The following is a 16,553-nucleotide window of genomic DNA, read 5'->3' as shown; positions in this document are numbered from 1 at the left end:
AAAGCACTTTCACGTCGGTTGCCTCACTTACGTGAGCTTCCCAGTAGATGTGGTATAGTGGAAAGAGCACTGGATCTGGAGTCAGAGAATCTAGATTGCAGCTCTGACACATTGCAGCTCTGCAACTTTGACCAAGTTAGTGAGTCATTCTCAGTCTCTGTTTCTTCACCTCTAAATTGGAGATAATAATGAAACCAGTCTTACGGGATTAAATGAGATAAGAGATGTGTAGAGTTTGAAAAATGTAAATGCTATATAAATGGCAAATAGTAATATTTCAGTTTATCATTCATAACTCCATAAGGGATAATAAGTAGGTATGATAGCCATGGTTTACATGTGAAGAAACTGAGACACAGAAATGTGAAGGGATGTACACAAATTACACAGCTAGTAAGTGATCAGTTCAAGACTAGAAATTCTTCTCAGAGTGCTGGTATAAACTGCCTTGTGCTCTTGAGTGAGTCATTTAATCTTTGTGGACCTCAATTTCCTAACCTATAAAATGAAGATAGCAATCTATTCTTTCTGTCCTTCATGAGAACATATGACATAGTTTGTGGGGCAACAATTTGAAAACTGTGAAGAGCATTTAGAGGAAAATAAGCCAAACCGTGTTCATCAGTTCTGGCTCAGCAAAGGGATCTGGGAGTCACTGAGGAGAACTCCCTGAAGACATCAGCCCAATGGATAAGTAGAGTCATACAAAGCTAGTAATGTTTTAAATTATTTTTAAAAAGAGAATTAGGAACAAAACAGGGAGCTACTGTCATATAGTAGCACAAGATGATTTTAGAGATTTTATTTCTTTATTTGACACAGAGAGAGAGCACAAGCAGGGGGAGCAGCAGGCAGAGGGAGAAGGAGAAGAAGGATCCCCGCTGAGCAGGGATCCCAACATGGGGCTCGATCCCAGCACCCTGGGATCATGACCCGAGCCGAAGGCAGATGCTTAACCAACTGAGCCAACCCGGCGCCCCACAAGATGATTTTAGAGTCCTAAGGCTACCCGACTTTGTTGAGCCTCAACAAACAAAATTCAACATTTCAATTCAAACGTTAACTGAGGCACATTCTCTGTCTCAGGCATTATGACAGGCAATTCAGGACAAGATGGTCTTTGCCCTCAGGGAGCTAGAAAGGTAAAGAAAGTGATCAAGGGTGGGGAGTGGAGTTTAATACCCTAAATTGAAAATATCCAAACTCTTTAGTCTGAACAGTTCAGAAGAATAAAGGTTGAGGAAAAATGCTCAATATGTCTTATAATTGTAGAAAAGCAGTATTAAGGCTCTACTTTTCTTTAGTACACATACACGTGTATCCATTCTCAGGGTTGGAAGAAGCTGTCTGAACTGCCCCACCCGATGCGGAAAGCCCTGCCAGTACAATAATGTCTTTTCATAGGAGGAAGGGAGCCTCTGATTTGAGCACTGACTTGCCCAGACCACCCTTCTATAAATGACTTTGCAATAAAATATTTCCATGAATATCATTTATCAAGGCTCTCTGTAGAGAACTATAGTCCTATCAAGCCTACCTCTCTGGTGGGTACATACTTGAGTTTAATTACCTTCTCAGTAAAGATAGCCAGTAAGCTGGACATTTCTCTGGGCCTGTAAAGAATGAGAGCTATCCACCCTATCACCTAATATTGTAGCAGAGCTTCCTTGGCAGAGTGATGAGGATAAAGGACATGGCTAGCATGACTTGCCAAGAGCTACATGTTTCATAATGTATTTTGTAGACTTCGTGGAAACCCAGAAAAATGCTTCCTGCCTACTGGATTGGACTAAATTAAGGGCTACCTTGAATACCTCAATCTTGATAAGTAAAACTACTGAGAGTGGAACATAGCTCATGACCTTTTGGCATTGCATTTCCTAAACCTAAAAAAGACCTCTTCTACTTTACATGGGTACCTCTTTAAATCATGGCTTTTTTTAACCTCTGCATACTTTAACTTGGTAATAGGAAATTCTAGAAAGTGACAAGCATCCTCTTAAATTGGGGCTGTCTCTGAGCACCCCAGTGAGAACCAGAGCATCTCAGTGACTTAAATCAACTAGACTGGCTTTTTTTGGCCTGTGGTTCAAAGCTCCAACTCCTAAGTCAGAGGTTTCATCAAGGTGAAAGTTTCTGACTTGAGCCTTCTTTACCAGTTGCCTTTGAGAATGACCTAGCCAGTAACCTCCTCATGTCACAAAGTACCTGCTCTTTGTCTTATTGTCATCCTACCAGCAGCCAACAGTGCCTTCCTCTGCTGAGAGTGGGGTTATGGATTAAGAAGGAAAAGTCCCCACCTTCAGGGAGCTCAGGCTCTCACCTTGTAGCATATGCTGGGCATACTAGTTTGCTAATGAGTCTTTCATTGGTTTACTTTCCTGATTTATATGTGTGTGAGGCTCCTGCTGATACAATTGAAAAGGGTAATAAAAGAAAGCTAAAGTTTCTCTCTTTACTAAAAACTCTACAGCGACTTTGCTGATAGCTCTCTCTATCGTAGGAGCTCTTTTTCTATAGAACCATTTAAAACCTGTGTGTTTCTCTCACTGAGAAGCTGGCCTAGATTACAAGCTAAACCTTGGATGATATATAGAAACTAGAGCCATAGCAGTAGGCACTAGAACAGACCCCCTTGCATCCACCCCAGTATGAGATTTTATAACATCAGGCTAGAGGAAAAGGGACTTGACAATTGCTAGCATTCTTGTAAAATGAGATACTATGATTGCTAAAATAACTTTCTCTCTAGATTTCCAAGCCTACCATTCCAAACTCTGAAGAACTGTTTGCAGATACATTGTTCAAGTCATCTGCATACCCTTGTTTTAGCACCCATGTGTTCTAACACTAGCTATTAGCTTTCAGCCATCAGAATACCTATTAACACGATTTGGATCAACCTTATTTTTATTTCCATATGTATCATACAATAGGCATTAAGAACTTGTGTTTGTGCTTTGCTTCATTGTACTGAATGATAGCTCAGATTCAAATTTCTACATAAATGTAGAAGCTATCTGTTCCTTTCCATTCCTTCATCTGACCCCTTCCTCACCAAGTATCCTGTTAATGTTGAAAGTCTAGGTAAGTACTATTTTTGTTACACAATTAACAAGGAACTTTGCTCTACTGATAACTATGTTCCTATCATAACACATGAGTAAGATGAATTTAAATTCACATAACTTTTTGTGAAACTGTAGAGTTAGATACTTAATGTGCAATGATTGTGATTTGCTTACTTTATGATAAATTAAAAATGTCAGCTGGCACAAAGGTGATTCTGTCTGTGCATTTTCCTCTGTCTCGGGTTTCAGTTTAATTCTACGTAAAAGTGCTTTCTCCTCCATTGTGGAGCAGTGTGTGAAGTTCTGAGCATCAGAAAAAGTTATCATTAAAACAGACTCAAAGCCATTATAATGCATTTTTAGAAATCACTAACAGTTTGCTGTTTAAATGAAAAATCTCACAGGTTGACTGTGGGCAGGAGAATAGAATAGAAACTTCAGGAGTGCTATCTTTCCATTTTCAATATAGTCTTTCAGTGACACAGCCCACTCAATTTCAGGTAGAGATTTACAAATGAAAACTTATGGAAAATGTTTTTGCCTGCCATTGCCACTCTTTTGGTTTTAGCCCTAGATCCAAATGTCAGGATGGGAAAGGGGGCAAATCTGGGAGGCAGCGACTTCCCTTGCTGCCTGCACTTCAATGGCTCAGAGTCCTCCTCCTACCTGCACCTATGCCCCAGCTAGGTAGAGTGCCTTCCTTAGGGAAATGTTACCTTTTAGTCCTTCACTCTGAAGGTATTTGTTAGAGTTTGCTTCCCAAAACAGAGCTTTTTTGACCCAACCAGAAAGACAGAAAACAGGTATCTTAGATACCAAGTGCTTTAAATGTAAGGCTTTCATAGAATTAAAAACTTACTTGCTTTACTTAGGGGTACTGTCATTTACTAAATGCTCCTCGTGAGTTTACCTTAATATGGTACCCTATAACCTCTGATGTTCTCTTTGCCTTTGTCCCATTCATGTGACTTCCTATTGGATATTTATAGGAGAGTAACTGTACAGGGCTTAGTTTCTTTGTAGCTAAGGCGGATTGCCTGGTAGTTAGAAGGCTCTAAGCTCTGCCACTTTGCATGCCTGACTGAACAATGGAGAACAAGGGTCCCCTTAGTTTTTCTTACCCTCGTTTCATTTTCAGCTAAAGGAACTGGTAACTCTTGTTCCTGAAGTATTTTCAGGCGTTGAGGTAAAATTTACCCATAGGTCTTTCTATTTCTGGAGATTTTTTGAAGATGTGAAAGACCTCTAGATAAGCTGTATCACTTAGTTATTGAACTTTTTATACTTCTCAGAAGAGATTATGCTTTCTTGCCCAGCTGGAAGCAGAAAGATGTTTTGTGGGTGCTGAGCAGCTACAGGGCATGTCTTAGCTCTCAGTTAGATCTTCCTGCCCTGGGACATTTCCTTAGAAGGAACACAATTTACTCTTCTGAGAAACACAATAACTTTCCTAGAGTCAGATGACATGTTTGTGAATTGAAAGTTGGTCTCTGCTTACACCCTCCGACAGGCTACATTTTTGTTAGGCAACTAGGAGAGCCACAACTTTTCCTGATGCCACAAGTTGTACAATAGTTGAATTTGCCAGTGTCAAACCTCATTATAATCACCTTGCCAGTAACTGTTCTTTGATGGTAACTGAAACCCAGACTCCTGAGACAGAATGAATTCCTAGAAATGAGCAGTTCCTTTCTTCTCTATGCAGTGAGTTTGAATAAGACATAGCAAATCTCTCTCTTGACACAGCCCTTTAAATTTCATTTTTCTCAAGCAAGTCACTGTTTTCTTCTATTTTAAGTAATGCCCCTGCAGCACATGAGAGATGCTATGTTGGTAGTTCTATTTTCTAGTACTTCTATTTTTCTATTACCTCTTAACTACCAGTGAAAATACTGAATGGCTTGTGTTTTTAAAAGGGACTTTTATTTATCTGTAGCTAAAACTTACCTTGATATAGAAATTATTACTTTTCCCGGTGAAAGGCATAAAAAATGAGAATATTAGTTGAGATAGTGATTAACTATAGCATTAATTATTAAGAAATCCACTTGAAGTATTTATAATCCCCCTAAATGGAAGCAATTTTCACCAGACAGCTTTGGATATTTCCTGTATTATGGCCCAATTGGGGCTAACATAGGCAAGGAATTCTCAGCTCAGTGCTGAGAAGCCTCTGATAGGCATTAAGTGGCCTCTAAATGATTGCAAGCTGCTCCAAAATGCAGTTTTCATGCTGACTTTTTTTAAAGTGACTTTTCCAGTGTGATCTCCATCATTTCCAAAGTTCTCCATACCTACATGAAGATCTGTGTTTACAGCTTGGTAGCACTTCCCTCCAGCCTGAGGAAACTTCTTCCACATTTCTTATAGTGCAAATCTTTGGATGACAAATTCTTGCATTTACATTTGTCTGAAAATAGATTTAATTCATCTTCATTCTTGAAAGAATTTTTCTCTGCTTATAGAATTCTGAATAAACAGTGATTTTTATTTCTTCCTGTACTTTAAAGATACTGTTCCCCTGACTTCTGGCCTATATTGTTTCTGAAAGAAATCAAAGTATTTGAATTGTCTCCTTGTATATAATGTGTTGTTGTTGTTTTTTTTCTGGATGCTTTTAAGAGTTTCTCTATTCTTCCAGTTTTACTGAGAGTAGAACTGACATATAGTACTGTATAAGTTTAAGATGCACAGCATTATGATTTGACCTACATGGATTGTGAAATGCTTATCACAATGAGTTTAGCTAACTAAAGAGTTAAAGAGTTTCTCTTAATGTTTTAGTTTCAGCAATTTGACTATGGTGTTCTTAGACATACCTTTTTCACACATCTCCTGCTTGGGGTTCACTGAGCTCTTTGAATATATAGATTAATGTATTTCATCAAAGTTGAGACATCTTCAACTATTTTTTTTTTCAAGAATCTTGAATCATTTAATCTCTTCTCTCTGTGATTCTAGTTAGTTTCTCTCTGTTCTTTAGATTGGATAAATTTGTATTGTTCTCTCTTTAAGTTCTCTCTTTGTTCTGCCATCCTTATTGTAAAGTTAGACTCATCCAGTTACTTTTATTTTGGATATTATATTTTTCAGTTTTAGAATTTCTATTTGGTTCTTTTTTAAAGTTTCTGTTTCTCTGCCAAGATTTCCTATCTTTTCATTCATTATGAGATGTTTCCTTTCCATCACTGAGATAGTTATAATAGCTGCTTTAACTCCTTATCTGCCAACTGCCATATCTGGTTCATTTCAAGTTTGATTTCTGTTGATGATCTTTTCTCTTGAAGACGGGTCATCTCATCCTAGTTCTTTGTATGTCAGGTAACTTGGGCTTGCCTTTGAATATTTTGCTTTTAAGGTTCTGATTATATTCTGTTATGTTCATTTTGTTATGTTCTTCCAAAGAAGGTTGACTTTGGTTTCTTTGGTTTTAACAGTCAATTTACTTAATTGAATTTAAGCTGGAAATTATGTCTGTTAGATGGCAGCTCAAATCTCAGTTCAGTTCTTTTAGACTTAGCTGTGTTCTTTGGAATCTGTCCTGTGCTTCCATGGTTCAAGGGTCATGCAGAAATTTGAGTAGATATTATAGGCAGAATTTGGATCTCTCTCCCTCTTTGGCTCTCTCCTTTCTGGGATCCCCTCCTCACTTTCCTGTGGCTATCTCCTTGATTTCTTTAGGATGTAAAGACAAGGTTTTCTATTAAAAATGTAGCTACTCTGTGAGCTGCTAATTGTGGTCTGCTGTCAGACTAAAAGGCCCTTAAAAACTGAGAGACCCACATCCTTCTTCCAAGTGTCAGCCACTCTTTAGGATATGCCTGCTTTTGTCTGCTCTCCAGTGCCATCAAGTAGTTAGGGGTTTGGCTTGGTTTGATTTTGTGTTTTGTTCAGAGTATAGTTATTATCCATGGAAGGGTTGATCTGATTGAAGTTCACTCCTGACAGCTCATTTTTGCTGTAACTTCTAAACGTGCAAAAGTTAGATTAAGAGTTCTATTGAGTAAGTCTGTAAGTGGAGAGGGAAGAGGATGGAAAGATGCAAAATTAAAGGATTTGACATGGGAAGGTGAAAATGGCAGAACCCTTCAAGGAAAGTCCAGAAATCCATGTAAGAGGTAAAAGGCCTTTCATGACCAACAGTACTTTCTAATATAAGATGGATATAAGAATCATCAACTGCCAGAGCTCTGGATATGGAACGAATGCCTTATGGAAGACAATGTTAACAGTCTGCTTTGTCTGTCAAGAGAGTTTCAGCCCCAATGTGCCCCTTTGTCCTTGCCTTAAGAGTACTCTGAAGTTTTTTCATATGTCAAAAAACCCTGCTTTATCTTATCCTTAATTCTGTTCATTTCTTCAACATTTTCAAAGCTTTCCCACCAACAAAGCATAACTTTTAACCTTAGGAAATTCGCAACATACATAATGATGAATTAATGGGAATCAGGCGAGAAGAAGAAATGGAGATGTCCGATGACGAAATAGAAGAAACCACAGAAACAAAAGAAACTGAGGAATCAGGTAAAGATAATTCTGTTTTGTTTCATTTAACTAACATCTACTTGCAGGGATGATATTTTGAAACTTCTAACATCCAGTAAGTTATGGGCAGAAAACTATAAGTCTGGAACCAGCTAGAAACAATTGGTAAAGCCATATAAGTACACAGTGGCTGAATATCAACCCTGTGGCTAAGGATCTTTTTATTCATTCCCATCTTCCATTACAGTGCCGAATTAAAAGTGGACTTTCTTCCCTTAGGAGGGCTAGACATTTAGGCAGCACTGTTCTATACTTGATTTGGATTTGTTAATAGTATGTTCTATAGTAGGAATCATAAGAGAGCTTACACATAAATAGACAACTAGCCAAACATTTTAAAAAGTAGTTAGATCCCTACATCCCGTATACCTTACACCAGAATTAGTAACAGATGGATTTAAGATTCAAATGTAAAAAAAAATAAACATAGCAAAAGAAATTCTGGAAAATATAGGAGTTGTTTATATAATTTGGGATGAAGTTCTCCAAAGATAAAATTATAAAAGATACTTTTAATAAATTTATCTTCCTATAAATTAAATATTTTTCTTTAAAGAATCACAAAATTAAAAGAGACTCTACCAACTAAGGGGAAATATCTATAATATATGACAATCTACCTACCTGCTGACTTTTATTGTGGTTATTTAGGGGTTTATTGGGAACCAAACAGGAGTCCACAGACAGATGTTTGGGTAAAAGCTTTTGCTCTTACTTAGTATAGTCAGGACCTCACCATGAGACAGGCCACAATGTGGATCCCCAGTGGAACTCATAAGGCAAACCTGTTGAACAATATGACACTATACCACCTTTCAATTTCATAGCAAACCAGGGAGAGAATTACCAGAAGGGAGATAAAAATACCAGCCAAAAGACCAGTATTTTCAGGTAAGCCATTCTAGACCGTCTTAGGAGTCAGTAAGGTACAGTGGACAAAGCACTGGACCTAAAGTTAGAGGACCTGAGTTCTAGTCCCAACTGTGTTCTTCTTGACTCAGGAAGGACTTCTGTCCCACTGAGCTCAGGTTCCACCCTTGTAAGTACATTATACAACCATCTAACAGGAATGTTGGGATGGCTAAACAAATTCATTCATTCATTTAATAACTACTGCATGACAAGCACTGTGCTAGACATTAGAGATATTGTAGTAAACTGTCCCTACTGTGTGTGTGTGTGTGTGTGTGTGTGAGAGAGACAGAGACAGAGACAGAGACAGAGATGGAGACAGAGACAGAGACCGACAGAGAACTGGTTGATTATAATGCAAATCAGAATTTCTTGGTTTCAGTACTTGCATATTGAAGTCAGCAGCTTTATAGCCACTTGAGTGGTCCTAGAATCTTCACTCCATGAACAGAAACTCTTAAGGAAAGAAAGCTATCAACTCAGACTTTTAAAAAGGCATTTGTAGCTGTTACATCTGAATTTCCTCTATTTCTGCCATATGTTAGATCCCTAAACATCTAAACCTCCATATATATTGAATAAATCCTTTGTAATCAGTAGATAGTTAGCATTTTCAGAACAGTGAACTAATTACTGCAAACACATACTATAAACTTATAGCTAAAAAAACAAAAGAGTTTCATAATAATTGAGTTATTCAAATTAGTTAAGTGCTTAGCCAAGATGTTTTATAGCTGACTAATCTTTGACTTATAGAACTGTCTCCATCTCAGTATCTGCAGTATTGTATACAGCATTAATCCAGTGTTCCCCTGAAATTAACGTGACCATCAGTTTGAGTATTTGCTTGATAAATTGCTGAATTTGAGGAGTTATTCGGCAGGGGGGTGTATGGGAGATTCAGATTAAATGCACTTACTAGTGTTATATAATTGCATTTTGCTTCTGTATCTCTTTTGAGTTAAAAGCTGTATTGGCTACTGCACAGAATCTTATTCGTTTAGAGACTGGAAACTCCCTGACAGATCATCTTATAGCTATTTTCTTTCCTGTTCCACATGCCAGGATCCTGCTTTGTCAAATAAAGCTATCTACAGTAGACTTAATGGAGCTTACCAAATAGCTTTTCTCCCAGAAGGTTTCAATTCATTTTAATTCAAGGACTTTTGTGCATTTTTCTTCCCCTCGATCGTATCTAATTTTGTTATCTTGCTTCTGTAGTAGTCAACTGCAGAAATCCTGCTCAGTGTGAGCCAGTAAGCAGGTCCTCAGGTTTTATCTAAATCAGCTACATGTTTTAGTTTCACGTGGTTCCAATTAAAAGCTTAAGCACTAGATCTCAGAGTTGTTTTTTTCTCTCTCCATGCTACCAAACTTGAATTCCAGAAGCCTAGAGCATGTGTCTGGTTAAATTCTACTTCCCAAAGAAAGTAAGAGTCACAGCTAGCCTAGCAGTCTCCGTTACCTTTCCTTGGAGTACCACAAAATTTCTATTCTTCCGGGGACTCTGTATTACCCAGCCCATGTTTGTGATGCAGTACTGGAAACCTTGCCATGGAAGAAAGGACTGCTGTGCTCAAAGCAATGTGTTGAAGAGGGGAAATCACATCAAAGCAAATCATGATAGTATAAAACTATTTTCATTCTATTGTTAGCCATGATGGGAAGTACATGTGCCCAGTAAACCTAAGAACGCCTGTTCCTTTTCTGCATCTATTGTCTGCCTTTTCCACTTAGACTAGTGGTTCTCAGATTTGGTATCTATAAGCATCATTGGGTTACCTTTAAAAAATAAGATTTCTGGGCTGCAGGGTTTGATTAAGTAGGTCTGTAATGAAGTTCAGGAATTTGCATTTTTTTATCAGGCATCCCTGTGTCCAGGGAGCACATTTGGAAAACATTGACTGAGACTCATTCTCCTTCGTTGTTCTAGCCAAAGTTTTCACTTCTCTTGGTTTCCAGTCTCCTTCCTTCCCTCTCCCCACCTCTCATTATTCCCTCTTTAAAAGTTTGATCAATTAATTAACCAGGACTGCATCCTATAAGCTTATGGAAATAGAGGTACAATATGTGTAAATTTACATAAATATAAGAAATACCACTTGGTTCTAACCTGTAAGGTACTGATTAGAATGCAGCAAGGCCAAGAGAATGCAGTGTGGCCAGAGTAGTTGCATTCAGTGAAAGCTGATTGGGATCTTGAAAGATGAACAGGTGGTATGGTGATTAACATAACATAATAAAATAAAATAAAATTTTAAAAAAAAGATGAAGGTTTGGATGAGGAGAGTAAGAAAGTATCTTGATGTGGAGGCAGGAGAGGAGAAGGAACATGGCTCAAAGAGAGAAATAAAGATGATGGGTATAGGGGGATAAAAGATTGAATGGACAAGATGGATCCAGATTATGGGGAACCATGAATGCCAAGGTTACATTTACCATAATAGACAACATGGCACTATAAGCATGTCTCAGTCATGGCACTAGTATGATAAAAGCAACATGAATTATATATTTTAGGAAATAAATTTTGGAGAAAGAGAGACCTGCCAGAGACTTTTATAGGAATTTAGATATAAAATGATGAAGCCCAGGACTAGAGTGAAGGTAACAGGAACTGAGATAAAATAGTAAAATAAAAGGATGTAACAGAAAATATGAGATTAAAGATGCTAGGAGTCACTTCAGAAGAATAACTAAAGTCTTTGGCGCCAGATTGGATATAGATGATGAAGAAAAAGCAAGAACCTGAGATGAGGCTAGGTTTTCTAGTCTGGGAGATTAGATTGGAGGGTCAGTGGTCATATTAGTTCTCTAGGGCTACTGCAACAAAGTACCACAAACTGAGTGGCTTAAACAACAGAGTTTATTGCCTCACAGTTCTGGAAGCCAGAAGTCTGAGATTAAGGTGTCATCAGGGTGTATTCCTCTTGAGGGCTGTGAGGGAGAATCTGTTCCATGCCTCTCTCCTAGCTTCTGATGGTTTGTTGGCAATCTTTGACACTCCTTGGCTTGTAGATGCATCACCCCAATCTCTGCATTCATGTTTACATGACATTCTCCCTGTTTGCGTGTCTCTGTGTCCAAATTTCTCCTTTCTATAAGTATACTAGTCCATAAGCCCACCCAAATGACCTCATTTTAACTCGATTACCTCTGTAAAGAGCCTATTTCCAAATAAGGTCACATACTGAGGGCTTCAACATAGAGTTTTTTGCGGGGGGGGGGGGTTACAAATTAAGCACATACTAGTAACATTGACAGAAATGGACTGTTGCATGGGACTGATTTGTAGAATATGAGATCAGTTTCAGACAGTAGGTAGTTAGGAAATAAAGGATTTATATTCAAATTAGTGTTCAAGAAAGTAGAAGGAATAGAAGATGGTAGTACAGAGTTGTTGGCTGAAGCTTGGAGGATATCAATAAATGAATGTGAAAGACAAGTGAGAGAAAGAACAGCAAAGGGTTAAATACAGAACTTTGGTGGCTACCCACAGTAAGGGAGAAGGAAAGAAAGAGGAGTTTGCAGAGCAGTTAGAAAAAGAACAGTCTAGGAGCACCTGGGTGGCTCAGTCGGTTAAGCATTGGACTCTCAGGTCATGATCTCAGGGTCCTGGGATCGAGCCCCATGTCAGGCTCCACACTCAGTGGGGAGTCTGCTTGAGGATTCTCTGCCCTTCCCCCCACCCCCTCTCTAAATAAATAAATAAACAAACAAATAAGTAAACCTTTTTTTTAAAAAAAAAAAAAAAGGAAAGAGCAGCCTAAGAGGCTGGAAGAAAACTAGAAAAACAAGAAGAATTTATAGAAGTAGGAATAATCAACATTATCAGATAATACAAAGAAGAAAGGAATTAAGGACAGCATTGAGCAAGAACTATTTTAGTAGGGTGATAGAGATAGGGGCCAGAACATACGGCATTAAGGAGAGAAAGTGGACACAGGCCAAAAAGTTGGGTACTGAGCAAAAGCAAATGCAGGCATTATAAATGGCAACTAGAATGGGTGACAAAGTTAAAGTTAAGTTGTTGTTTGTTGTTCAATAGAAAGGAAGGAGGCCATGGAGAGAGTGAGGTTGAAGATGCTTGAGAGTGAAAGAGTACTTATGGGTAATTATGGAAGTAGAATCCTGGAGAAGAATGGGAAGTGATCCAAACTCAGATGGAGTTTTCTTTAGAGAGGGGAGAACCCTCTTCCTCTGAGACAAGAGAAATGAAGCTAAAAGTATATATGCATTCCATGCTTCTCCATATACCCAGAGATTGGTCAACCATTGATTAGGGAAATGCTTTGGAAATGAGACCATGAGGAGACAGGAGCAGACCTGGAATAAATACCCTGGGCAGGATGGAAGGAAGAAATCAGTGAGAGGTAAGAGACCCACTATCAAGGACCAACATGAGTCTGTATTGACCAGGACTGCCCAGCTCTGCAACTTCCTATAAGAGTCCTCTGCAGCCCAGGATAAGGTGCAGACAAAGTTGAGCCGAGTGACTATGAGCTAGGAATTGACATGGTAAGACTGGCCAAAGATTTTCAGGAGGGTGAAGGAATATAGAGTACTAAGGAATTTGCAGTGGAATCTGTTTAGCCAGAAAATAGTTAATGGACTAGGTGAAGTTGGCCACTCCAAGAGATTAAAGGTCCCAGCAAAGAAAGAGAGCAGTGTCTCAGGGTGATGAGGGGCAGTGAGGTAACTGACAGATAAAGATACTGTTTGGGAGGTGAATTTAGAGATCTCAGAGGAGAAACAGCGAAGTTCCTGGTGCATCCACACTGGTAGAAGCCTCTTTGGAGTAATAACCTGCAGAGGTAAGGTAAAAATTTCCCTGAACTGGTCTGCAACCACTCATATCATCTCCCTCTCTCTTTCAACTTTGTTCTTTTTGGCTTTTTCTCTTTGTGAATCGCTCCAGCTCAAATTTTTTTTAGGACCCTTGAGAGGAATGTTGCACATTTTCCCTTCTATAATTTGGTAACATTTGTTATACATCTTCCTTCAATAATTTGGTGCATCTCTTGTAATGCAGCTTTGTGAGGGTGGCCAACCCCCTGAATTTGCTTCCATTAAAATTTTTGTTGTGGGGTGCCTGGTTGGCTCAGTCGTTAAGCATCTGCCTTTGGCTCAGGTCATGATCCCAGGGTCCTGGGATCCAGCCCCGCATCGGGCTCCCTGCTCAGTGGAGAGCCTGCTTCTCCCTCTCCCACTCCACCTGCTTGTGTTCCCTCTCTCAGTGTCTCTCTGTCAAATAAATAAATAAAATCTTTAAAAAAAATTTTTTTTGTTTTATTTGTACCACCGAAGAAACTTAGGCATTTTTTTAATGGCACAAGATCCTTTTAGATCTTTTGTCATAGAAAAACATATCTGGGATTTTGCTCTGAGTAGCTCCTCTAAAAAGAGGTATTCACAGCTACCTTCGTACTTTCATATTGCCATGATGAACTGGCAGCCTTCAGATCTGAGGAGCCATCCCCATAAAGAGAAATGTTTTTCCCACATAGGAAATAGTCAAAAAGGAGCAGCTGAGAACTAATGATGGCAAGATATGAATAAATTCACTGTACTATGCTCTTTAGTATCAAGACTGATGGATTCACCTACTCAAACATATTATTAAAAGGTAATATTGAACTTTTCAATGTTCTGGCAATGTACAAAGAAATCCAACTTCAGAAATGGGCCCAATTAATATTAAGTCTGTGAAAGTAAAGACTTGGTGTCCTCATTAAAATGACAAAAACCCTCATTTCAGAGAGTGGGAAATACATTTCGTAAGTAAGGTGCCCTGGTGGCATTAGAGGAGATCACATTCTCTTTTACTTAGTGACAGGTCCAAACTGAGGAGATTATTATCTGTTCTCACTTGGCTGCAGGAATCTATCTCCATTCATCAGCAAGCCCTTTCCCCCGGGGAGAGAAGCAGTCTCTCCTCCTCATTTGCTCAGAGGGAAAATATTTTCACATTTAAACTGGAGACTATGCCTCTAACCATTCTCCTAGATCTCTGCCCTTTTCCACGTTTCTCCACATGACTCATAAGACATGAGCGTAATCACTAGCCTGCAGTACAAGAAGAAACAAAAGAGGAAGATGAAATATCACTATTTAGTATTGAGCCATATGCCTTGCCAGAGGACAAACATGCAAACCAAAGCAGAAATGAATAACTGTCTATCTGTAGCAGTCACTTGATTTACAGAGGAACCTCTGTGTTATTCAGTGGAACTCCAGCTCGAGATGCTATCCTTGGTACTGACCCAACGAGCAAATCAAATATTTCTTCCCATTTGGCAGATAGCTCATTTCCCTTCTGCCATCCACTTTCCTATATACAGTCATCTTCACTTTTAGCATCTTCTTTTAGTGCTGTGATTGTGAGGAATGCTGCCTGTCCAACGACAGGTATCCCAGCTGCTGGGAGAGATGGCAAGGATAGATAGTATTTACAGTGCTGGGACTTCAACTCTCTGTGTAACAGCTTTCTCTTCAAAGACACAAAAGCTGTATGATTACAGCAAAAATTAAGATACATAATAAAACCAAACATACAATGAATGTGCCATGCCAAAGGTTTTTGTAATTTCTTTTAAAAACTGAAATACAAGGTTCAAACTGCCGTATCAGGATAATTGCATAGCCATTCACAGAAAGCAAGAGAACATGTAATAGGAAGGGTTGCCACTCTCTAATTTGGATAGACAATCTGATTACATCAACCTGCATTGGTACCTGATTGTTTCAGGAAAACCCTCAGGTTGAAAGCACAGAATTAAACCCCCCTCCGAAGCAGCTTTCTTTTAGGAATGGGGTGTTTTCTCCCTCAGAATATGGTTTTCTTCTATATATTTCATCTTTGTAAAGCACAACTTCTTTCCATTTATTGTAGAGAATGAATCTTATCTTTGAAATACCTTTAGAGAACTCTTCTTCCACCACTTATAGCTAATAATCTTGAAGATTTGATTCGCATTACTTTTGTTTACTTTCTTCTACCCAAAGTCCCTCCCCATAAGTAGCTGAAAAAATTCACACCTTTGACAAGTTGCCTTTTAACATTCTTATACATTGAATATACAGGTTTGTAATTTTGATCCATTTTGCTAACATCTCTTTTCTGGGCTTTATGCTGTGTTAGGAATCAAAAAAGGAATAAACTACAAATGTTTCCATTAATTTGGACTGTGAACCACAGAGATTAGTGGAATCTCATTTTTTACCATTATCATAAGCCTGGTACAGGGAAAGTACTCAGTGTTTGTTGAATGAATGAAAATCCTCTGATTAAATATTTTATAATAGTTTTTCTGATTTTTGGCCTTGAAAAATGTGCCATAACCATAAATAAAGCTAACCAAGTTTTCCTCTTGTGTCTTAGGGGGTTTTTTAATTAATAAATTAATTTTTTAGAGAAGTCTTAGATTTACAACAATATTGAACAAGAAGTAAATAGTTTCCAAGTACCCCTGTCTCCCCCACACACATACATAGTCCCCTACCACTACTGACATCCTGCACCCACAGGGGTACATTGTTTATAATCAGCAAATACATCATTATCACCCAAAGTTCATAGTTTGCATTAGAGTTCACTCTTGGTGTACATTCTATGGGTTTGGACAAATGTTTAAAATGTATGTATCTACCATTATAGTATCATACAGAATAGTTCCACTGCCCTAAAAATCGTCTGTGCTCTGCCTATTCATTCTTCCCTCCCCCCTAACCCCTGGCAACCAGGTTAGGTTTTTTGTTTTTTTTTTTTTTATCTTTTTACTGACTCCATTGTTTTGCCTTTTCAGAATGCCGTATAGTTGGAATCATACAGTTATGTAGCCTTTTCAATTGCCTTCTTTCACTTAGTAATATGCATTTACATTTCCTCCAGGTCTTTCCATGGCTTGATCACTCATTCCTTTTTAGCACTGAATAATATTCCATTTCTGGATGTACCACAGTTTGTTTACCCATTAATCTACTGAAGAACATTGTAGTTGTTTCCAAGTTGGGGCAATTATAAAA

The 16,553-nt window shown here is 38.5% G+C and overlaps 1 protein-coding gene across 12 annotated transcripts in view; it reads left to right on the top strand.

Annotated features, from left to right (window-relative positions):
• Positions 1-16,553, top strand: part of ENOX2 (ecto-NOX disulfide-thiol exchanger 2) — a 284,761-nt gene that overhangs the window by 250,607 nt on the left and 17,601 nt on the right. For 10 of the 12 annotated variants that reach the window (XM_064574570.1, XM_064574571.1, XM_064574569.1 and 7 more), the window contains 2 exons: positions 7,481-7,595; positions 8,444-8,507. In XM_064574570.1, the coding sequence (XP_064430640.1) occupies positions 7,481-7,595; positions 8,444-8,507 (179 nt within the window). The remainder of the gene's footprint in view (positions 1-7,480; positions 7,596-8,443; positions 8,508-16,553) is intronic. The other 2 variants (XM_064574568.1, XM_045882529.3) reach the window with 1 other exon arrangement.

Source organism: Mirounga angustirostris, unplaced genomic scaffold (assembly GCF_029215605.1).
Source record: "Mirounga angustirostris isolate CCGP_5_RB_7025 unplaced genomic scaffold, mMirAng1.0.hap1 SCAF_11, whole genome shotgun sequence".
Lineage (NCBI taxonomy): Eukaryota > Metazoa > Chordata > Mammalia > Carnivora > Phocidae > Mirounga > Mirounga angustirostris.
This window is presented reverse-complemented; position numbering and strand designations above follow the sequence as displayed.